At 36.0% G+C, this 24,628-nt stretch overlaps 1 protein-coding gene across 1 annotated transcript in view; it reads left to right on the forward strand.

The window, feature by feature from the left end:
* Positions 1–24,628, forward strand: part of ABI3BP (ABI family, member 3 (NESH) binding protein) — a 199,881-nt gene that overhangs the window by 39,698 nt on the left and 135,555 nt on the right. Inside the window, exon 2 of the mRNA XM_012732963.1 lies at positions 10,001–10,180. Coding sequence (XP_012588417.1) covers positions 10,001–10,180 — 180 coding nt within the window. The remainder of the gene's footprint in view (positions 1–10,000; positions 10,181–24,628) is intronic.

Genomic DNA, 24,628 nt, shown 5'->3' on the forward strand with positions numbered 1-24,628 from the left:
TCCCCAAAGGCTTCTTACAGATGTTTTCTCCTCAAAATTCTAAAGACATGGGGTCCATTGCTTTTATTTTTGTTTTACTGAATTTGCAAAGAGTAATGGGTCTCAAACTTGGATGTACATCAGAATTACCCAAACAGCTTATGAAAGCACAGGCTGCTGCCCACACCCAAGTTTCTGATGCAATAGGTATGAAAATTTATACTTAGAAAGAGCTCCTAGGTAATGTCACTGCGCTAGCTCTAGGACCACCCTTTCAGAAGCCTCCCAGGGAGACCTTCCATCAGTAGGACTGACTTTATATTCTGCTGTGCTACCGACTGCACTAAGGAAGCAACTACATTCCTTCCATTAAACAGTAAGAGTATGTAAGCAGATTATGTTCAAACTTCTTAATGAATATCAAGCAGAGAAAGAACAAAAAGAAGGGAAATGGGTTTAATTAAATCCCTTCTATTACTAAGAATATGCCAGTTGTCTAAAGCAGTACAGAGAAAGGATTACAAAACAGACTTTGGCACCTCAGTACTTCCCACTACTTCCCTACCTCCATTTGGCGTGTCTTCATGGAATAAAAGCTATTTCCATGACTAGTTTAATAAAACTATGGGATGTTTTCTTGTATTTCCTTTCCATCAACTTTAGAACCTTTGTAGTATTTGTGCTGATTGTATTTACCATGTCTCATGAAAATAGCTGACTTACTCAACTACTGCATTTGCTAAAATCCACAACCTTTGTGATAAAACAGATCATATTAAATTGGCATCACTGTCTAGTACCTAGTAGTAAGTAAAAGGATAGCATAAAACGCAGACTAGTAAAACTACACATTCTCCAACATTCACAAAACAAATGTACATTTTAGATTTTTGTTGAAGTTAACCATGTCACTGTTCCCTTGTCTTTATAGTAAAAATGGTTGTTAATTACATATGGTTGCCCCTCTATCCCACCCATGCAAAAAAATCAGAATTAAAGGAATAATTTTGGGCAAATTAAATCAGTAGTCTACAGATGACAAATGCGTGTGTGTCACAATGAGATTTCTCCTTAAGAATGAGAGGCTGTTGACTTACAAGCTTGTCTATGATAAGGTGATGGACTATGTGTGATTTGGTGATCCTATGTTAGTGATACCTGATAGAGAGAATCCTAATACCACAATTAGAAGAGTATTTAAAAAAGCTACACCTGAAGAAAATAAGGTGTTTATGAAAAGTAATTTTATCATTTGGCTCATGATTGGGTTATAAAGTAGGTAATGAAGTTACTGCTCCTTTGGTGAAAATATTATCTTTGCCAAGTGGTGCTAAAATGTCAGCCCTGGCAGATTTAGTTTGTCTCATTCAGTCATCCAAAGTTACCAGACGGTGAAGTATTGGCCTGAGGAATTAGAGCTCTGGGAATTCTGACCAAGGTGGAAACTGTTGTTGCTTTAGCTGAAATGGAACTTACTTCTGCAAACAGCTGGGCAAACATTTACAAAGTGCCCATTAAGAAGACAGCATTTTCCCTCTCAGATTTTTAGCAAAGTGACATTTCTTTCTAAACTCAATAGCAAACATTCTCTAAGTATTTGTAACTGTAATGTCCTATTAAAAGTTGCTGGTTGATTCTCCAGTTTACATTTCTCTGTCAATCTCCTGGGTAGGGTAGGCAAACACTGCAGGTGAGCTGGGATTTATTTTCTGAACTCCTAGTGCATATTTTGCTTGTGGGAACACGTCCTCTAGCTGGTAGACTCACCACAAAGCACTGAGAAGGAATAAGTCATTCTGCTTGCATTGGAGCAGAAATCAGGAACACGTTAGTTTGAGCTTCTCGCCAATTCTGATTTTATATGTGTCAACTCAAGTTCTGAATTCATTGAAAGGCCCCTTTCCCTGACTCTCTTCATGTATTTTATGTTCATGTACCTTTTATTTTTTTTTATTTTAATATTTTTATTTAATTATGCATACAAGAACTGGGGTATGTCAGAGGTTCAGGGGTGAGGGGGAATAATACCAGAGACAGAGTGGGAAAGAACAGGCAGATCTACTGAAATACACTGCTGAGGGGAGCAGCAGGCAAGATAGGAAAGGACTGCTGTGCCATGTGGGTAGCTCCCTGGCCCATATCAAATTCATGCCACAGTGGCTGAAGATAGCTTCTTAGCACTGAGACTTTAACCCCTGCATCACCAGACCCTATTCATGTAGACCCTATTCATTAATCATAACTTTTTTCCTACACTTAAGAAAAATTATTTACTTTAGAGTGCTAAAAACCTTAATTTGTGTATATCTAAATATTTTAATCCAGATTGTTTTCTTACGGCTCAGATTTATGTTTAAAAATCTGAAGTACAGGTGCCTCAGTTCACCTTTAAAGTTGAATTCTATTAATAAACCATTTCCTAAATCCTTACAATTTCTTTTTCACCACTGTTTTTATTTATATCCCCAGTTATCTAATTTGTATGTATTTGGATTTCATTTGTGATGTAGGGAGCGTGGTATTCAAAGTGCTTGTAGTTAAGTCCCTATCCTTCCCATACCAGGCTCCCCCCAACCAAGATCCACTGGTGGTTGTATAATGAGTGATAGCAGAAGCAGGAGGCAGGGAAGTTAAAAATCAAATACATACAGCAAGAAGGGAAATGTGAGGGCCATTGGGAAGAGCTTAGAAAAATTCAGGACAATTTTCCTTATCAAGTCACCCTCTTTTTTTTTTTTTTTTTTTTTTTTTTGAGGAGCAGTTTATTTTTGTATGGTCTTTGTGAACATGACTGCTATATAAAACTATGAAATAAAAGTGCTTAAATGTTGCTATTTAGAATTTGGCAATGCTAAATAGCCGTCATTGGCATCCCTATTTCTGGAAGACATATTGTAGACCTGCTACCTGTCTTCTGTCTGCAAACTCCTGGCAAGTTCTCAGAAATTCATAATTGGGTCTTGGTAAAACTACCTCTCCAAAGAATTCCAGTATGGAGATCCAGAGAGCCAGATGCCATGTGATTTATAGTAGTGATAGTTGGTGTATAAGAACTTGAAATTCAAAAAGGATTTGCCAAGGAGTTACTCCGTTCTTTAATGCCAGTTCTTTAATGCCAGTTCTGTGTGCATAACCACCACCAATGCAATTTATTTCCTTCTTCTATTTTGCCTGGCATGCTGTCATGTCCCTGCAGAACAGGCCATGGCTTTCCTTTTTCTGTAGTCACCTGGAGCAGATTGTCCTTCTGATGCAAGGTCATTTGAGGTTGCTCCAACATCTTTCCATTATAGCATTTATGGAAGTAATTTTTATAATGCCTGGTAGTTTGATTATTAGCACCATTTAATCTTCACTCTCCTCACAATATTTAACTGCAGTTGCTATACATTCTATGCTATAAAATAATTCTAACTATATCATGAGTTTTTGAGTTATTTTTATCATTTTAGTTGTTAGTGATTTTAAAAATGTCTTGCTCTAGACTACAAACTACACATTTCTATTTAAGGATCAAAAACAAAGATTCTTGTCTAATTGATTTTCCTGTCACTTTTAATGTCCCAGAAAAATAAGTGCAGCTCCATGTGTTTTTCTTTTAATGTTCTAACACCTTTTCTTGGACCATGGTGTCAGGCCAGAGAAAGTTATTTGAGCACAAATTCTATGGAGCTTGGTTCGTTTTTTTACTGTGTAGGAATTAAAGTATGTTACATTATTGCCAGGTCCTATGTTAAATTATAGTTTGTATAATTTAGGATTACAGGTGGTATAATCAATTAAATACAATCTATGACATCAGTTAGGAGTTTTTGGGAAGTTTTTGAATGTATTTTCAACAGTAAGTCCCATGCTCTTGAACTGCCTGACATGAACTTGAAATAATGTGATAACTCCGTAATAAGCTTCTATGATCATAATACATTGGAATGTTTTCCACTTGTAATCCCCTGTCTAAGAAGAATATAGAATACATGCCAAATTTACAATTATCTGCCATTGGAGTATAGTAATGCCTGAAAAGAATTGATTTTATATATACACATTTGCATATATATGAATAGTAACATTAGCCACCATTAAGACCACTTTTACCAGTGCTGTATTGGCAAGAGGTTTGAATGACTTTTCTTACTGGTCTTTTAAATTGTAGCCTTTTTTTTTTTTTCCATTTATTTACACAGAACTGGGGTATAGGCCAGAGGCACAAGGGTGGTGAGAGGATTCACCAGAGATAGAGTGGGGAGCAGACAGGTAGATTGACTGAGTACACTGCTGAGGGGAGAAGCAGCAAAGCCTGAGAAGTCTGCCAGCATCATGTGGATTACCTCAGGGCAGGGGATGGAGGGGCAGGGGATAGAATTGGCAATGAAGCAGCTGCTGCTTTCTTGCAGTGCTGTGCTTTAACCGCCCCCCCCCCACCTGCCCACCCCCACCCCTCCGCTGTGCCACCCAAGGGGAGGGTCTAAATTGTAGCCTTTTTAATGCATATATGGTATCTCACTGTGATTTTAATTTACATTTCCCTGAAGAATAGTAATGTTAAGCAAGAGTTGGTAAACTACCACCTCCCTCCAGCCAACTCCCTGTTTTTTTTTAAGATTTTTTTTTTAAGATTTTTTTTTAAGATTTTATTTATTCATACAGAACTGGGGTACAGGCCAGAGATGCGGAGAGTGAGAGGATTCACCAGGGACAGAGTGGGGAACAGAACAGGCAGATCTACGAAATACACTGCTGAGGGGAGCAGCGGGCGGGTCAGGAGAGGTCTGCCACGCCATGTGGTCTCCTCCGAGGCAGGCGGGGATCAAACTCCTGAGGAAGTGGCTTTAGCTTCTTAGTGCTGTACTTTTAACCTGCTGCGCCACCAGGGAGGGCCCCAACTCCCTATTTTTAAGCATGGTTTTATTTTATTTTATTATTTATTTTTTAAAGATTTATTTTATTCATTCATACAGAACTGGGGCACAAGCCAGAGGCACAGGGGTGGTAAAAGGCTTCACCAGAGACAGAGTGGGAAGCTGAACAGGCAGATACACTGCTGAGAGGAGAAGTGGGTGGCTCAGGAGAGGTCTGCCATGCCAAGTGTATCACCTCCAGCTGGGGATTGAACCTGCACTGAAGTGAGTGCAGCCAGTTTGCAGTGCTGCGTCCTAACCCCGTTGCACCACCAGGGAGCGCCTTAAACATGGTTTCATTAGAAGACATGTGCACATCCATTTGTCTGTAGGATGTCTGTAGCTGGTTTTGTGCTATAATGCAGAGTTAAGTAATTACAGTGGAGACCATCTGACCTGCAACACCTAAATCAAATAATTTTGTTCAGATACACTGATCATCTCATCATGCTCGATGTCTCCTTCAGGAAAGATGCTATTTGAATACTTTTTATTTCTTTAGTGTTCTGTCTTCATACTGAGTACAAAGAATTCTTTTCAATATTCTGAACATAAGTCCCTTAATAGATATATGTATTATAAGTTTTTTGCCAATCTTTAATTTTGGCCTATTTTTCTTTATTAAAGTTCAAAATCTTATAAAGATGATGGAATTCAGCTTATCAGTTTTTGAAATGTATGCTTAAATTGTCATCTGAATGATAGGAGTTGAGCTAACTATTCTGCTATCTTAGAAATTTTGATTTTGTGTAAGAAAAAAATAACAAACTAAGTGAATAATTACAAAGTTTAGCAGTGAAATACTGTGGTTAAATAGATCTTATCCTCTTAATCCTAATACAATTATTTTATTGACATCAATAATTATATTCATTAGCTGATAATTTATGGAAGTTAATGCTTATCCATTTTATTAATGGTTTACTCCATGTTCTCCTATTTAGAAAACTTCTAATTTCTTCATTAGTGTTTCAAAAAACTGACAGCACATAAATCAAATACTGCTACTAATTTAATTGTTTACCTTTTGAAGACAGTATTAGTATCTTGTGATTTTTCTCCTGAAGTGATTTTATCAACTTGACCAACTTCATATCAACAATTTATAACATTCTAAAATATTTTGGAAAGTGTAAGATAACTTTAAGAGCAATTAAACATGAAAGAATTCCTTCCACTTAACAGTTTGGAATAACTCCTTTCTCACATAAATTCCATTAACAGTTTGGAATGATAACTCCTTTCTCACATAAATGTGTGTGGTTGTCATGGTGGTTTAGTTGTCATGGTAGGTTAGTCCCAAGTACTGTGTCTTTATTTTTTTCTTTGGAGAGCCACTCAGAATTTTGGGGGCAGTATTACATGTCTGCTCTGAACCTACACATAGAGCCATAGAAACCTGACTCCTCAGGCTGATCCAGATAATTCTATAAATTTACAAAGCCCTTCTTTTGTTCAATTTTCTAAACTTGTCAACTTCCTCACTGCTTTTATTGCCACGGGGCATGTAATTACTTTTAAAAAATTAAAGGGGATTAATTACAATTTTGTTTTGAAGGGCCTTTTTTCCTCCTTATATTTCACAACACCCTTTGCAATACTTAGAGCTACCCCAGGGTTTGGTAAACGTAGGATTAGAAACAACAGAGTTAAGATTTTACTTTGCCAATGTACAATCTTCTCAGCCATACTAGCATAGTTTTCTTGAAATGTTTGCATTCTTTGTTTCCTTTCATTCTTGATTGGTACATGATTTGTTTTTCATATAAAATACAATAAACTTTTTCTCGTACTGTTATTTCTCTGTACTCCTGGACTTTTCTGGGTGACAAGTGTGCTATTTTACTTATAAATGTTTTCCTAGGTAAGCATTTATCATATTATTTTTCTGCCATCCCTAAGTCATTCACCAAAGATCTATTACAAACTGACAAAAAAAAAAAACCCTACAAAGCCTGTCATTACATATCTAGTGTTCCAAACCATTAAACCAGAATTAAAGATAAATTTATCAATGATTAAAAATGGATTATTGAACTCACACAGAGATATAACTCAAAATATAGGGGAAATTGTCCAAAAGTATAAAGTTTAATGATAGTCTACGTACTCATTTGAAAAAACACCTTATGAACTTACTCTGAAAAAGTAAAACCTGCACTGAAGGGATAATTTGGTGTGTGAGGGGGTGGAGATGAGCAAAAGAAGGGGAGGAGACAGTCTGAACTTAAGTGCAGGGTTGGGTCTTGAGTGCATTGCAGAATGTAATAAGATTATATTGACCAAAAACAAAGAGAAAAAAAAATGTTGAGAATCAGAGAAGTGTGGCATGATAATGAAGAGATCTGAGTTCCTACTCCAAGTAAGGTACTGGAATGACAGTCACTCAATAGAAAGTATGTGATGCTGACTTTGAGGTATCTATATGTTTATCTTCTGAAAGTCTTTTTAAAGTTTGGACGTAGAAAGTGTGAATTGCAATTTTGGAGAAAGTAGGGCCGCTAAATGCCAATTCATTTGAAAAACCACATGAAGTTGATGTATTTGTTGACATAGATGATAACCAAAGGGAGCACAACAGGAGTCACGAAAATCCCTGTGCAGGGGAAATGAGAACATATCCCCTTTGGGTCGTCAGGGATTCTGTTTAAAGCCTGCCTTTTCTTCACTTGGTGCAGCCATCTTTTCCATTTTCCAAGGGGAGGAATAACGTGGTAACTTTGTGAGCAAAGGTCTAATGAGATGATGCTGTGATTCTTGGTTTTAAGTGAAACATGCATGCAGTTGGCTATACTAAGCTTCCTTGATTTCTTCTTAACAAGGTTTTGGAAAAAAGACTGGCTGTGTTTTGATTTCATGTGAGACCTGATAACCTTCTAAGGCAGTAAATAAAAAATTCTTGACTTACATATGATCCATTCTATTGAATAGGATAGAGTAACCCCTAGAGTTAATCTAGGCACATAAATGAGAAGTGAAAAATATATAACAGATTCTATCTGTTATATATGAAACAGAATATATAACAGAATCTGTTACATATGAAGCATACATCATTTCATAAAAATACATGAAATTATGATAAAAAAATCAGTAGTTTGCATCAACTTGAGCATTATGGTCTACAGGTTAACCCTTCTCTTTACTTAGTAATGACAGTTCTCAATAAAAACAAGAGCAGAAGTCCAGTCTGGTGCAAATCTGAGACTGGGATTTGACCCCGTACTTAATCTTGTGGAGTGACAGGTGTGACTGCCCTTTGGTTGCACATGGTAGGACATAATTACACTACAAGACTACAAGAGCTGGACTAAATAATTCCTCTCTGGCTTTCCATTTGCCACAAACACAGCAATAGCAATGTAAGAATCAAGAATTTCATAGATGTTTCATAAAATTCTTGGGAAATATGTAGTACTGTGCTACCTACCGAGAAATAGTAGTCCTGGCTGTTAAGAAGAGTGGTTCCCACAACCTTGGTTCCAACAAAGGGCTAGTTTGGTTTTGTTCAAAGGTCTAAAGGAATCCTATGTAGCTATATTGACGTGGTCCAGGCTGATTTTGACTGATCTTGTTATTACTTTGGGAAGCCTGTGCTGTGTTCCAAGGTGCTGATTTGTGTGTGTGTGTGTGTATGTAGATAATGTATATCTTTAATTAATGATAAATAAATATGGATTATTAAATTAATAAATCCATCTTCATAATAGGTAAAATTATTTAAAAAAAATATGAAAGTCCTATGGAATAAGGAAAAGATATTAGAACATTTTTTACCCCAAAAGTCTTAGAGCCAGATATGTTATAGAATTCAGAAAATCTTTGGGTTTTAGAAATGTGTTAGAATGCCTAGGTCATATATTCAGTAACCTCTTCAGTTAGGTCTTAACAAGCCTACTTTATTTAATTAAGCCCATTAATATTTCTGCAATTAAACATATGAATAGTCACATTGACTTCTCAGTGAGATTATGAAAGACTAAGTGGCTTAGGATGATTCAAATAAGATTTTATTTCCAAATCAGTTTGATGTGAACTAAGAAAAGCCATACAAACCATTTTCAAATTATGGCTAAGGGGTGATGGATGAACCTGATCAAATAACCAATTATGGGTAATTACTATGTACCAACTGTAAGATACTTACTATGTACCAGCCATTTGCACTACTCTGTTAACATTCTTTCAAAACAGATACTCATGTTTTATCCATGATTTATAAGTTAGAAAACAGGAGGCACAAGCATTTTCAGAGAGTAGCCTGCAGCCATGCCGGAAAGTATGTGGCTCAACTGGTGCTGGGGTCCAGCTCCTGGCCCCGGAGACAAAAGTCAAGGTTGTTGCCTCCAGTTGGTCAAGAACTCTGTTTAGTATGATTGTCTGCCCTGTTGGCTGCATAGTTTGAAAAAAAAAAAAGACAAAAACTTGAAAATTTAATTAAGGTTTTTTTACCTCACTCAACATAATCTCCCCAAGAAAATTTATCTGATGATCTTTAGACATGAATGACACCCAAAAGGATCTGTACTGTACTACTGAGCATCATAGACCTTTGACTTACTGTTGGGCATTTCCATGTAATTGTCTTGCTGTCCCAGAGAGCTCCAAATGGAACTAATCATCTTCTCCTCCACCTGTTTATTATTTCACCATTCACTGTGCTGGTATCTCAGTTACCCTGAAGTGAAACCTTTCCTTTCCAACTCTATTAATTAAAAAGTCCTGGGAGGTGTGCCCAGACATCAGCATAAAGGAGGCTGAGAATTTTTCATATTATAGAATTCATTTTACCAATTTCAGATTCTTTCACTACTTCGACAGTATATAGAGTGAAGGTTCTGACCAATTTTAAGGCAAAATCATCTTAAATCCTATCTATTTGCTCAATAAGATACTACTATATATTAAAGAATTTATATTTGATTTTACTTTGTATTCTAGATGCTTTGTTATTAAATTTATTCTCTTTGATCTTAAAATCACCTGAGTGGATGTGATAGGATATTGAGAAGCTCAGTAAATAACATGCATTCCAATAATAATGCTTCTAGCAATGAACCTTTGTTTCCAAATTGTTCTGGGATGCTCAAAGTAACAGGTCTTGTTTTTATTTTCATCCTTAGGTAAAAGGCCAAGCCTGAAAGTCCACATCAATACTACCAGTGACTCCATCCTCTTGAAGTTCCTGCGTCCAAGTCCTAATGTAAAACTGGAAGGTTTTCTCCTGGGATATGGCAGTAATGTGTCACCAAACCAGTACTTCCCAATTCCCACAGAAGGGAAATACTCTGAGGCTATCGTTGGTAAGATATTGACTGTTAGGCATGACATAAAGACAGGTGAAAAGTTCTATAGATCTTGAAGTCAAATGTCATTTCTTCTACATCTTTGATGAATAGAATGCGAGCATTATCAATCATCATAATTGTTATTAATTAGTAGCATAATTCCTTAAAAGAAATATATGTACTTTGCATGTAGTGCAAAAATAATCAACTTCATCGCCATCCTGATCACATAGCCTAAATTGCATAGGGATTATCCTATGCTAAGTCAGCTAACACACCCTTTTTAAGACTCTATAACAAGGATTATTTTTGTGGATTAATTTTCCTCCCTGCTGTGTCTTTACTTTCATCTGATGGAAAATTTCATCTATGCATTTTTTGGTGTACATTCATGAGACATTACCTTAAAGGAAATTAGAAAATGCATTGCACTTTCAGAAAAAAAAACAGTATCTCTTATATGTATAATAAAAATTTACATTTATTTGGAAATCATATTAGAGTGTAATTTGAGAATGGGGATCCCTTCAAGTCTTGTCCAGAATATTATTTGCTTATGAAACCCTCTTAATGGGTTGTTTTCTAAAGGGTTCATCTATTAATGAACACTTTCAAAGATTTTCTAAGCAATCTAAGGTAAGGTTTATATTTCATTCCCCTGCTGTGTTTATTGCTAGAGTCTTTCATGAACTTCAGTGTTTACATCTATAACTTGAACTACTGTTGATGAAATCTGGTTTTTATACAGTTTCTCTGGTGATCTTATAAATGCCTTCTCAGTTTTAAAATTGGTATCTAAACAAGGTCTACATGTTACATTTGGTTATTAATTCTCCTAAATCTCTTACTCTTTATCAATCTTCTACCTTCTTTATAAAAACATCATTAATACACTGGAAAAATGAATTTATACATCCTTGTCCACATTCTGTTTTTAACTGGTTGCTTTCATTCTGTGTTTTTAAACTGGTTCCTCTAATCCCTGTATTTCCTATGAAAATATATTTAGATTTAGAAGTTGTATTAGATTTTGGATTCAGCTTTTTTTTTTTTTTTGAGGAAATAATGCCTTATGAGGTATGACTGATTTTTTTGACAACTAACTTAAAATAGAGGTACAACAGGGCTGGTATCATACTTTGTGAGGTCTGTTCAGTATATTTCCTCCATTCCTCGCTTAATGGTTTTAGTTTCTATTGGTGATCATTAATCAGATCTATTTTATACTAAAGTTGTAAAATAGTATTTACATTTTAGATATATTTTAGATAGCTTAATTCTCATCATCCCACTTTTATCTAACATTCTATAATAAAGAAGAAATTTCTCACATTTACTTAATTTTCCTTATGTAGTATTTTGGAATGTTTGCCCCTGGAGATACTAACAATACAGTGTTTAATCTATTTATCTACCTTGCATGCCTTAGATATTTATTTGCCTGATGACATGGAAGAAATAATACCTTATGGCAGTATAAACTCTTATTGTAATTAGTTGATATCCTGAAAATCCAGTGGTAATCGAGGATATTGTTTTATGACCAATAAGTACATGGTTGTTATATATTTTCTGGGTTTTAATAATTTTGGCATTGTCCATTCCTATGATTCTTTGTCTGCTGATCTTTTCATTGTCAAAACTGCGTTAGTGCTCTGGTTCACTATCAAACTGTGAACTCCAAATCAAGGTCTGTATCTTACTCTTTGGTTATTTATTCCTTTTTTGTACCATTATGCTTTACAACCATTTTTAATTCTGTTCATCTGCAGGATGATAATGAAATCTACTTTTCACAGTTGTGCTGTGGGTGTGCTAGTGAATTCATGGCATAAAGTGATGAGTTGAAACTCCTTGAATGGGAGGTACAATGTAAAAGGAAAGAATATTTCTTTATGGATAAAAGTGTCACTTATATCTGCTCTTCTTACTTTCTGCTGTAGTAGAATAATAGTATTTGTTCAGTTGCTTGGAACTATACTTAACTATAGTAAGTTACTTTCATTTTCAAGTATTACGTGCCACGTCATCTGACATATCTGATGTGTTTAAAAGACCCCACCGTTGAATGAGATGCTGTTAATCATTCAGAAATATTCAGTTGATTTTAAGTATTTTGTGGACTAATATCATTTATAAGCATTCCTATGTTATTTATAAGTACATTTAAAAGTATTTATAAGTATAGATTTATAAGTATTTCCATATTCTATATTTTTTATATCAAAATTGTCTAGGAGTATTGACAGAGGCATTTTTAAAAGATACACATACACATAAAATATCCCCTTCTGCTATTTTGGAGATTAAGATTCATATGGAACTAATGAAAAACTTGATCTAAAGCTTTAGTAGATTAATCAGAGCACTATAAAAAAATAGTGTTTTCCCAGTTGAGTTAATAAATATTTATGGCTATGAAATGTCTGTAATGATGAACTAACTCATGATTCACATTTCATGGATCTGCTAGCTTTCCATATCCTATTTTTCCATATATTATGAATGTTCTTATTTCAGTTTACTTATTGCTGTTTTGTTACTTTTACGGTCAGGTGCTGGTAAGTTAGCAAAGTCTAATAAAAGTGAAAAACAAGGGTTTTTTGACATTGAATTTTTATAGACTTTTATGATCTCTTCTTGGCATCTGAAAAATACTTTAATCAATGCCACAAGGGGTAGAAAGGGTTACAGTCCATCCATTAATTACATACCAGACATTAAGTGTATTTTAGTACTTTTAGGGAGAAAGTACTGAATGATCTCCAGCAGACATGGGTTTTGTGAGCTCCACCCCCAGGCCAAAGAGACTGATAACAACAAGAACTACAAATCCCATAATATCATCACCACCGACAGGATTGGTGGAAACTGAGGGTGGAGTTAAGCAGCCAGGTTTTGTATATAACCAGACATGTGGGACGTGAGGATCCTTTTGGTTTTTCACTGCTGTTGGGATTCAGTGGAACCGGTAGTATGCATTTAGCAACTTATCTCTTTTTCTCTGAGTTATGCATTTTTTATTTCCTCTTTTTTTTATAAATAAGCTCTTGATTACCCCTTTCTGTGTGTACCGCAACTGAGTCTCACTATAAGCCCTTTTAAACATGCAGTGAGGACCCACAATCAGGCCAACCCATTTCACATTGGAGTTGCCCTGTAATCGCACCTCTACTGCAGAAAAGGCTCACTTTTAAAAATCATTATCAGTATTATCAGTAGCATAGACTGGTTAGAGTTTGTCTTTCATCAGATATTGGGATTTAAAAGATTTAAGATGCTTAAGAGATGAAAAATTTCTTAATTCTCAAATTCTCACAGCTGCTATTAGTTAACACTTGTTGCTTTAAGAAGGTGTTTCTCATCCTCACTTCCTCTTCCTACTCGCCATCTTGCCTACACCCTATAGACTGACTTGTGTGCTAGTTGAGGAGGTAACAATACTAAAAGCCCTGTAGACCCTTGCACTGGCAGGAGTCTGGGCTAGAAGGCTGCCTCTTTAAAATTTTAAGTCAAATCTACCTGAGTTCAAATTCACCACCTTTCCTTCCTATGAAATAGTTCTGGGTAAGTCCAACTTCTCTCTGTTTCCTTTTTATCATATAGAAAGCAGAATACTCTTTCAGGAATATTGAGAAGACCATGGATAAGTTATATAAGGCAGCAAATACAAACTGTCACACAGATGCTGTGTTCTTCATAAATTTTGTCAGTGTCTTTTGAATGAACACTAATCTTGGATGATACAGCTAACCTTTCTGAACTTTGATTATTTAGTAATAATGAACTGGGATGAGTTGCAATGACAGTGCTGTTCAGCGCCAAGATTTTAGTGCCTTTGTTGAAAAACTTTGGTCTCTTGGTACTGAGTGGTTTGGTTTTGTTTTGTTTGCTTGATGTGGGGGAAGAACTGTAGAAACAGTGTGAGATAGATTGTTTTGGCAGAACTGACAGTTAATGAAAAAATATAAAAAAAAAATCTTTCTGCTATCTGAAAAAATGTCTTCATGGAAAGGACAACTCCCCAAATAGATTAAAAACAAAGGACAAGGTCGGACCTGGGTGTTTTCTATCGCTGTCTGTCTTTTAATCATGGGGGGTGTGGTGGGAGATCTGTTTGGTGCACTGATGGAATAGTCTGTAGGTCTGTAGATCCTTTTACAAGTCCACAGCTGATGCCACTTAAGGGGAGTAAACAAGTGAATCCTCTAAAGACACAGTTGAAAGCATTTGTCATCTGTAATATGTCAATTTTCAGCAACAGTTTTGATCTCTTCTACAAAATGTAGATTTGTAATACATCAATTTTCAGCAACAGTTTTGATCTCTTCTACAAAATGTAGATTAAGGGCATGACAGTGTCATTTACTTAACTGATTGTAATTTTACTCAAGTTCAGGCTAAAATGTAATGATCAGTATTTTTTTTTTTACTAAGTTGGTCTCTTAATTCACCAGGGGGTAGGGTGGGGGGGTTAATTTTTAAAAGTTATTTACAATTATTGATTCAGAAATGAATGAATACAAATTGTTTACTTATGCATCTTAGTGCACTTAAATTACTTATAAATTTGACCTTTAATTTTACACTTGTATGAAAAGCAAGAGAATACACAATTATTGTCTTTCATCATGGCAACTATTAGAATTTCATTTGTTCTCTCATAAAAATATTAAGCATGCTCCTTTATGGAAGTGGGGTGAAATATTAAAAAAAGATTGCTATTATTTTAGACTGAAGAATAAATTTCACCTTAATGGCAAAATTTAAGCAAATATTTATTATAATAATTGCCACAGATTCTAGTCATATATTTTTTCATTGAAGAAAAATAGGTGGAAGAAGAGGTTGAAAAGAAATAACTGAACAAGAGAAACAAAATCAGCTCATTTCTGCTGTACCTGATGGAATCCTTAGAAAATTAGCAAGAACTTATAAGGGGGGAGAACAAGACAGCAGCCAGCAGCGAATATGAAGCAGTCCCAAATGCAGATAAAAAATGGCATCTTAGTATTAGTGATTATGTAAGGAAACTGAAGCTCTTGACAGTTTAAACTTCCTAAAGTTATGCTAGTAAATAGAAGAAACAGGATTTAAACCCTGTCTGTCTGTAGAATCTGAATTAGAACACACATACTCTGACTCTCAATTCAGGGAGCTTTGTCTGTTCTTCTAAAGCAGAAAGGACACATAAGCCTCTGATTTATTGCTTCTATAATGCCCTTTAAACTGTAAACAGAAATGGAATGGAAGAACCCATTGCTACCTAACTTATTAAGGTTTAAATGAGTTTTAAAGTACTTATTGTATAAGTAGGAAAAATTCCTTTTCCTTCATTCCTACCTGTCCCACCACATTTCTATTACAAGCTGCCCACCCATCAGGCCCTACCTTCTCTGTTCTAAAAAATATTTGGCCAGTATGTATGTCCCTGTTCATCAGTCTCCTAGGAGCTGAACATTTTCTGTTACCATCATTCATAATACTTTTCTCTGTTTCATAATACATGTCTCTGTTTCGTCTATTTCCACACTCCACCCAAATAGAAAATTCCCAGGAGCTAAGGATCCTAAGGGACTTAGGTTTATTTTTTTATGGCCAATGTTATCATGATTGGGATGTGATAAATGGCACAATAAATATATGAATGGGAGAGGCAAAGGAGGAACCCAGGATGTCTCAAACAGCTGAGTCACATATATAATGGAATTTTTTTTTTCCTTTTGTTTGAAACTATTTTTAAAGTGTCATCTAATTCTTTGTTTGTTCTCTGGAAATGGTTTTACCACTTGGGGAGTGCTTGGCTTTAAATCTTCTAAATTAGTCCAATTTTTCAGTTGGCAAAAAAAAAAAAAAATCTCAGAATCGCTTGATTTTCTTCCAAGGAAAATCAAGCAGAACTTAAGTAACCTTCAAAGGGGGCTTTTTAAAGAAACTAGTTTTGTGGGTATCAATTTCTTAAACAATGTGTCTTCATGTAAATAATTTACTGTGAATTTAAATCCGAAAGGCATTATTTGATAACAGGTGCCCATCTCATCAAGTTTTAATAAAGATTACATCTTTTTCAAAGTTCTACTTTTTCTAGTGAATTCTACCACTTTGTTTTCATGACCTCATCAAACAACAGATAAACTGTCTCCAAGTCTATCTTGGAAACAAAACAAATTCACAGTATTTCAGTACAACGCACACCAATTTTTTTTTAGACATATTACACAGCATACTGAGATCCAAGTCTAACTTTTAGAAGCGTATTCTCAATGGTATCTGAAAGGGTCCCAAAGATAACCTATGATCCTTTTTGACATGGACAAGAATTCCCAGATTCCCTGCATGAGATTGATTGCAAGAGGTTTACTGTGTATCTTAAAGTCATAAAAAGATAAAATACCCATTCCTTTATTTTCAGGAGTACAGCTCAAAACCAAGGGCTACAATCAACTCTTTGATTCCTATTTTCCATGTATTTCCTTAACTGTTTTACTTTTCCTGGCTACTTCAAATTCTCTGGTATATGGTATATAGGAATCTTAACTTCAGTGCTATGGTGTAGCACTGAATTGTTTTCACTGTTGGTTGGTTCTTGTCTGTGTCTCGTCTCTCCAGCTAAATTGTGAGTCCCCTAGCCAGAGCTGAGTCTCCCTTTTCCTTGTGTGCTCTCCATTTGGGGTTAACAGATATGTGTATAGAAGCGGATGGCCCAGAGTCTGGTGGGAGGTATGTTGGAGAAGCCTTCCAAATCAACAAAATGAAAAGTGGAATCTCCAGGGGTAAAAAAGTTATTCAGCTTATTTCTTGACTCTCCCCTCTATTTTAGTCATGGTTATGCTTGTAGCTGTTTTCTGGCACAACTGTTAATAGTGCCCTCTATCTCACAAGTGTCCTGGTTTAGTTATAAAATTATGTACTTAATCTACATTTGCACAAAAGTGTTAACTTCTTAACATAGTTCCCAGATTATACATCACCTGCATGTAGGCTACATAGTCTAGCGTTTCCTTTTGCCACTAAGGATACTCCTTAATGAGAAAGGAGGAACAAAATCAGAGTGATGTTTGCCACAGGCTCAGCTCAGATGTGTTCCATTGCTGAGCTAGGTCCATGGTAGTTGCTCAGCAGAGGCTGGAGTAGCCATTCCCATCAACCTGTTAGAAGATCATTTAATGTTATTGAGCACCTGCAATGTACTGGGCCTTCCAGAAATCCCTATAGCACCCATGTGAAACGTGTGCTATTTATATTCTCTTCTTCCCTGTGACAGTAGTAACCCCTGAGGAGTTAAAACAGGCTGCTCCAGGTGAATCTGGCAATCTTTTCAGTGCATTCCCATGACACATAAGTATACCTTTAAGCTCATGTTTTGTTTTGCTTTGTTTTTAATTGTGGGAATTATTCCTGACCCCTCACATGGTGATACTGACTATAGCATTTTAAAAAGATATTTGCTGGTTTGAAGTCTTTGGTTTACCATCTGAAGCTAATGTGACCTAGTTTCTCTATTTGAAAGAAAAATATCCAAATGAAGCCATAATTTTTCAATAGCATTTCCTGTACTAATAATACTAATGAAGTGACGAACTTACTGGAAAATGTGTGCACAAATGCACATACTCTCTTTCAAAAGCAAGTCCTTGCCAACCTTCAACCAGTTCACAGACATCTTGAAATTTCTGAGATGCACATAGAAAACATGAGGGGGGTGGGATGCAGCAGGGAGGGAAGAATTACAGCAGTTGCGTCAACAACATGTCTAAGAGGTTTGCTGAACTAGGAAAGCATGTGTACTAACAGTGGGGGCAGGTGGATTGGAGAAACAGTGAAATGTTTTCGGTGTCGGGGAGAGACTTTGTCAGAGCTTGAAAATGAGGCAGGGTTACTTTGGGACACGGCTGAACAGATGCTCCAGACTGGACGCTAGGACCAGAACTGCCTGGATGCTAGAAATGACGAATTTTCTGGATACTAGGAATGACGAATTGCCTGGATGCTAGGAATGACGAATTGCCTGGTGCATCACAGTTGGGCAGTAGAATTTCCCCAATTTTCAACATCACTGTTTTTCTAGAAGGGACACTTAATTTCCTAGAAGGATATTAATGATCTTGAGTTGATCAGGACTGTCAATGTCTGCTCTACTGGCTTTTTGTTGTTAAATTTAATATGGTTATTAATTGATCATTATTATGGGTGTATTTTGTTACTGCTCTTTGGAGAGATAAATCTTTTGCATCAATAGTATTTGAGCCACACTTTTCAGTAATGGCTTCAGAGTAGATGTGGACTCTCAAGTATGAATTATTTATATCTCATTGCTGAAGCTAATTTGCTGTTATAGAGTTAATTTATTTGTGACAGTAATGTGAGGTTGGTTAGTCTGTTGAGATTTAGATCCACTGATTACATGGCTTTTCAAGACAGTAAATTCCTGCTTGTCTGCAGCCTTTTCTTGAAAAGCCATGTAATCAGTGCATCATTCTAACCCTTCGGTAGACTGCATCTTTCTCATTGAGGCTTCCTTCCCCAGCCCTTCATGGGCCAGCAGATGAGAGTGAGGTGTCTGCAGCAGAGACAAAGGCAGCTGAGATGGAACTGTGGGTAAGCTGTTGGCTTACCCATCTCACTGCTTTCAGAATAACTAGTAGGCACCTAGAATTCGCTGCCTGAACTTAAAACAAAGATGTGTTTCAAGGTTGCTTTTCCAACAGACATTACTTGATATTAATGTCTGACATAAGGCACAGAAATTGCCTGCCAGAAGGTAAGAGTGAAAGCAATTAGATTATAACCATGAAAGTCACATTACAGCTAGGTGTGGCTACAAACAGAATAGATAATTTCTCTATGAAGATTTTTATGGCTATCATTTTGATAAGGTTTTCTGATTATTATTCATTCTTTTGTGTCACAGTGGCTTATAATAAAAATAGTTATATTTATTCAAATTCCAAAGCACTTTTAATGTAATCACAAGTTTTATGCAAGACTAAGAATAAAGCTGATAATTAATAATAGGATGATGTATACTTTAAGGCTTTGTACTTACAGAAAGAGCACCCTTTAACTCATTGACACATGAATATTATATTTATATTTATTGAATATTTTATTTTTAAGAAACTATTTAAAAATATTTTTATGCAAGTAACTTTATAACAGGTTTCAGATATTCATCACAAATGAACACTTGTATATACTACATATATTTACCACCAAAAGCTTAATTCCATCCGTCATCATAGAGTTGGCCCCTTTTAACTGATCTACTCACTTCCTTCCTCCTTCACTTTTAGTAACTACTAATTTTGTCTTGCAGTCTAAAAGTTTATTTTTGTTTTATTTACTTTGTTTCTTTATGAACTATATATGAGGGAAACCAAACAGTGTTTTTCTCCATCTGACTTATATCCTATCCATAATACCCTCTAGGCCCAGCAACTATCAGGACTTCTTTTTTTTACACAGCTGATAGTATTCCATTGTGTGTATATACCACACCTTAATTCAGTCATCTGTTAGTGGTCATTTAGGTTGTTGCCAACTTTTGGCTATTGTGAGTAATGCTTCAGTGAACATGGGTACATATATCTTTGATTTAATGTTTTCATGTTCTTCAAGTAGACCCACAGAAGGAAAATAACTGGATTGTATGAAATTCCTATTTTTAATTTCCATAGTGGCTGCACCAATTTACATTCCCACCAACAGTGTACAAGTGTTCCTTTCTCCCTACTTTCTGTCCAACAGTTATTTCTGGTCTTTTGGTAATAATCATTCTCATTCTCAAATGTTCTTTTTAGTTGTATTTCCTTAGTGATAACTGATTTCGTTTATTTTAAATAATTTTTATTGGTGATTTGGGGAATATCTGTATATATTATCATGTCATCTGCAAATAGTGATTGTTTTATTTCTGCCTTTCCAATCACATTTTTTCCTAATTGTTATCACTAGGAATTCCAATTATTATGTTGAATAATAATGGACATTGTTGTTTTTGACCTATGAGAAAAACTTTGTTTTAGTGATACCCGTCCTTATATTGAGGCATATTTTTTTCTATAAATACTTTTTTGAGGGCATGATAAATGATAAAATCTTGCTAAGTGTTTTTCTTCATCTATTGTGATAAGCATAATTTCTGTTCATTCTTTTGTTGATGTGGCATATTGTGTTACTGATTTGCATATGTTGACCCACTCTCTATCCCTCAAATAAATCCCTCTTGATTATTGTATGTCATTATGATACTGTATTGTTGATTTTGCTTTGCCAGTACTTTGTTGAAGATGTTTGCGTCTATGTTTAGCAGATATATTTGTAACTTTTTGGATGCTGTGCTTATCTAGTTTTGAACTAAGGTAATGTTGGTTTCATTGTGTTAGGGTATTTTCCCTTCTCATTTTTATGTCTATTTAAGAAGGATAGGCATTCTTTATTTTAAATTTTTTTCTTACTTCATTCGAGTCCCCATTGCCCTCCTTCCACCTTTCACCTGTGAACCATCTCCATAGTCCCTTGTGTTCATCCCTCCCCTGTTTGAGCCCCATTCCCTTTTCCTCCCTTGCCTCAAGCTTATGGTCTACTTGTTAGCTTTGACTTTTTCTTGACCTTGTTTTTAGTTTCTATATTCCACATATAAATAAGACCATCGATATTTATCTTTTTCAAGGAGGAGAGTTATGTAGTGTTTGTGAAATTCACTAGTGACACTCTTCTAGGTTTCAGGGCTTTTGATTATCAGTTCAGTTTCCTTGTTCATCAATATGCTTGGATTTTCTGTATATTCCTGATTCTATCTTGCAATGTTACAGGTTTCTAAGAATTTCTTTGATGCTGTCCATTTTGTCATATAGGTGTGCACTTATGATCCTTTATATTTCTATAGTATTGGTTTTAATTTTTCTTTTATTTGCATTTTCTTTCCTTGTGAGTCTGGGTAAATTGCTTGTTATCTTTTCAGTAAACTAGCTCTCAGTTGTTTGTTTTTGATTTCTGCTATATTTATTTCCTTCTATTCACTTTTGACATTTTTCTGTTTTCTTAATTTCTTTAGGTGCAAGGTTAGATTGTTTATGATTTTTTTAATTATTATGTTTTACATCATTCTTCATTTTGTGCACTAAAAAAAATCTTAGTTGTAATTTCCATGGGATTATTTATGATTTATCTTGTTTCCTGTATTGGTTATAAACTTCCTCTTTGCTGCATCTCACAGGTTTTGGTGTGCCATGTCTTCACTTCCATTTGTTGCCCTGTATTTTAAAAAATTTTCTTTGTTGAACCATTAGTTGCTCAATAGAATGTGGTTTATTATTAAGTTTGTGGTTTCTCTCTCTTGTTTTGGTTGATTTTAAATTTTATGCCTTTGAAGCTGAATAGTTGACATATCAATCTTCATAAATTTGAGACTTATACCCCACCATATGGCTGGCCTTGAGAATATTCCATGTGCACATGAAGAATATGTTATCTGTTTTGAGATGGAATGTTAACTTATTTCTATCTAGAACCTTTTTTTTTTTTTGGAGGTTGTCGAGTTATTCCCTCATTAGGTCTATTCTACTTATAGTATTTTTCTCTAACTCTCTTGATCTCATTTGTTGAATCTTTATATTCTGAATCTGTTAGTTTCTTATTTACAGCTTTTTTTAAAAAAAGATATATTTATTTATTCATACACAAACTGGGGTACAAGCCAGAGGCGCAGGGGGTGAGAGGATTGATTCACCAGAGACAGAGTGGGGAGCAGAACAGGCAGGTTGACAAAGTACACTGCTGAGGGGAGCAGCAGTGGGTGAGACAGGAGAAGTCTGCTGCTCTATGTGTCACCTCTGGGGTGGGGGATCGAGCCCACACTGAAGCAGCTGCAGCTAGCTTGCAGTGATGTGCTTAACCCACTGTGCCACCAGGGAGAGCCCTTATTTACAGCTTTAATCTCTACATCATTTGCTTGTGAATGTTATTGCTGAGCTCATTGAATTGCTTTTTTGAGATTTTTTGTATCTCTGAGTTTCCTGTTGATAGCTATTTTGAGTTCCTTGTGCTTTCATAAATATCCATGCATTTAAGTTTGATTTCTGGAGAGTTGTCATTTTCTCTGGTGATGTCACATTATTACCTTGAAGTCTTAGTTCCCTGGTGGTGCATTCCTATTGTTCATTTGGCTTATCTACTAGCTTAAATGATTCCTTGCTATCTTGGTTTTGTTTAAAATCTAGATTAGCAACTTAAATTTAAACATCAAGTTGTTTTATATGATGCCAGGGGTTCTTTGGTTACTGCTGGCTGCTGACTGTAGAGTAGGCAGCTAGGGTGGTGGATAAGCTGTTGCTTTCTCAATGGAGAAGAGGCCTAACACCAAGGAGACTAGCTGCTAGTGTGGATATGCTGAAGGAGGTCCGGTTCACACAGCCATGCTGTTATCTCTCATTTTGGGGGTTCAGGTTTAACCTTGGCTATCTATGATCTGTTTGTCCACTTCATGGTGCAGAGTGCTTTTCTGTTGCTTTCTTTCTCCAGTCCTGCTCCATGTCAGTTTCTGTGTGCTTGCTTTATCTTGGCCAAAGGTGTGGACTTTTAAACCATGCCTACTCTTCTCCTCTGCGGTAGACTCACAGCCCTTCCAACTCTGATCTCTACCCACCTTCTATCATAGAGAGGCTTGGATCTCCCCAGTACTCCTTGTAATGCAGTCTGTGTGATCTCCAGTACAGGGGATGCTTTAGACTTATTTGTGTGCTATAGGTTTCTCCCACTGATATCCTGAACCTGAAAAGTTACTGGTTGCTTCTTTTGTGAAGGAGTGTGCAGCAAGGAATGTCCTGTATTACTGTTTTCGTGGTGTCACGCCACTAAACTCTATTTTAAAATAACTTCAGATTTACTAAATTGTTACTTATTATAATAGAATGTCCTATTTCTAATTACATCCAATTTCTCCGATCAACATTTTATGTTAATATGGTATTTTGTATCCAATTCTATCAGCATTTTTATTAAAATGAACATTTATCACAACTAATGAACCAACACTGATACATTATTAAACTAAAGTCAGTTTTTAATTTGATCTCTTTAATTTTTATCTGGAACACTTTTATTCTTTTTGGGTACTAATATCCCACAATGCATGTAGTCATCTCTCCTTAGACCATGTCAGTCCCCTTGATTTTCCTTGGTTTTTATGACTTCAATAGTTTTGAAGAGTCCTGTTCAGGTGTTTTGTAGAAACTCGGTTTGCCTGTTTCTTTCCCTCATGTATACTGCCATATATTCATTTCACTCTTTTGTGTCCTTTCAACTCATGAGGGTTGTTTTTAATCCAAAGGGATTAAATCTTGTTTTCCTTGCACTCTCTGTCCCAGTAAGAACACTCATGATGTGGCATTTTGGAATCACTGCTTTACTGGGTTTTTTTCCAATTCCCAGATTCTCCTCTGCCAATTTGGAAGTTGTCATTTTCTTGACCTTACTAGAAGAGGTCAGGAAATGGCACCAAAGTCACAGTTGCCCCTGACTAATGTAAGATGCCAATGATTATAAAATGCATTCAAGAGATGTTACATGCTAGGATGGATCAGGCAGGGGTGGGGAAAAGATGCCTTAGCACTAATGAAATGTATTCCGAGTTGGTAATGTGCCATTTCTTATATATAACTTCATGTTTGAATTGTTAAATTATCATTTGGGCTCCAGGCATGGTTATGTGGGGATACTAAAGCAACATAAAATTAAAGTCAACTTGCACCTGTTAGATTTGTAAGAAAAATAGCTTTTTTCCCTTTCAGACTCTATACTGACTCACTCATCCCAACATATGAAGTTCTCTGAGGAGTTGGTACAGTCCAGATGGAGACTGTCTACCTTCTATAAACAGTGGCCTTCATTACGTCATGGCCTCCTCCCTTTTTAGCTTCTCGAAGGGTGGCCATGGCTCAGTGCCCATGTTCTCCTTGCTAGGTTTTCAGGATGACAGTTCAGTGTGCCCACTCTCCACATCTTAGAAACATTTTTAAGACTCCAGCTACCTCAGAAAACAAGAGGTAGCTTCCAGCCTCCTTCATTAGGGATGCAGAGGGGGTAGTCTCTCCCTCTCTTTGCAGATGACCTAAGGATTAGATTTCAGTACCCTTTTTAAACCCCCAAATCTCAATCTCAATAGGGATAATCCTACTTATGTCTGTCTGTCTCTTCTTTTATCAAAAATAAACCCAGAAAAGGTATTTATGGACTGCCTTTCACAGGCTCAGTGTCCACTGGAAATGAGGGTGGGGTGGACTGTCCTGATAAGGCCAGGGAGAGTGACTCAATGGATTGATGTATAGGGTCCTGTACATTTTATAGAGGTATTCCAGGGCAACCCAATTCACATTAGGTTGCCTGTTTGTGGGTCCTCACCCATGTGCTTAAGATTCAACTGCACTGCAGACACACACACAAAGGTCAATAATGGGTTTATTT

Source organism: Condylura cristata, unplaced genomic scaffold, assembly GCF_000260355.1.
Source record: "Condylura cristata isolate star-nosed mole 26May11 unplaced genomic scaffold, ConCri1.0 scaffold00003, whole genome shotgun sequence".
Classification (NCBI taxonomy): domain Eukaryota; kingdom Metazoa; phylum Chordata; class Mammalia; order Eulipotyphla; family Talpidae; genus Condylura; species Condylura cristata.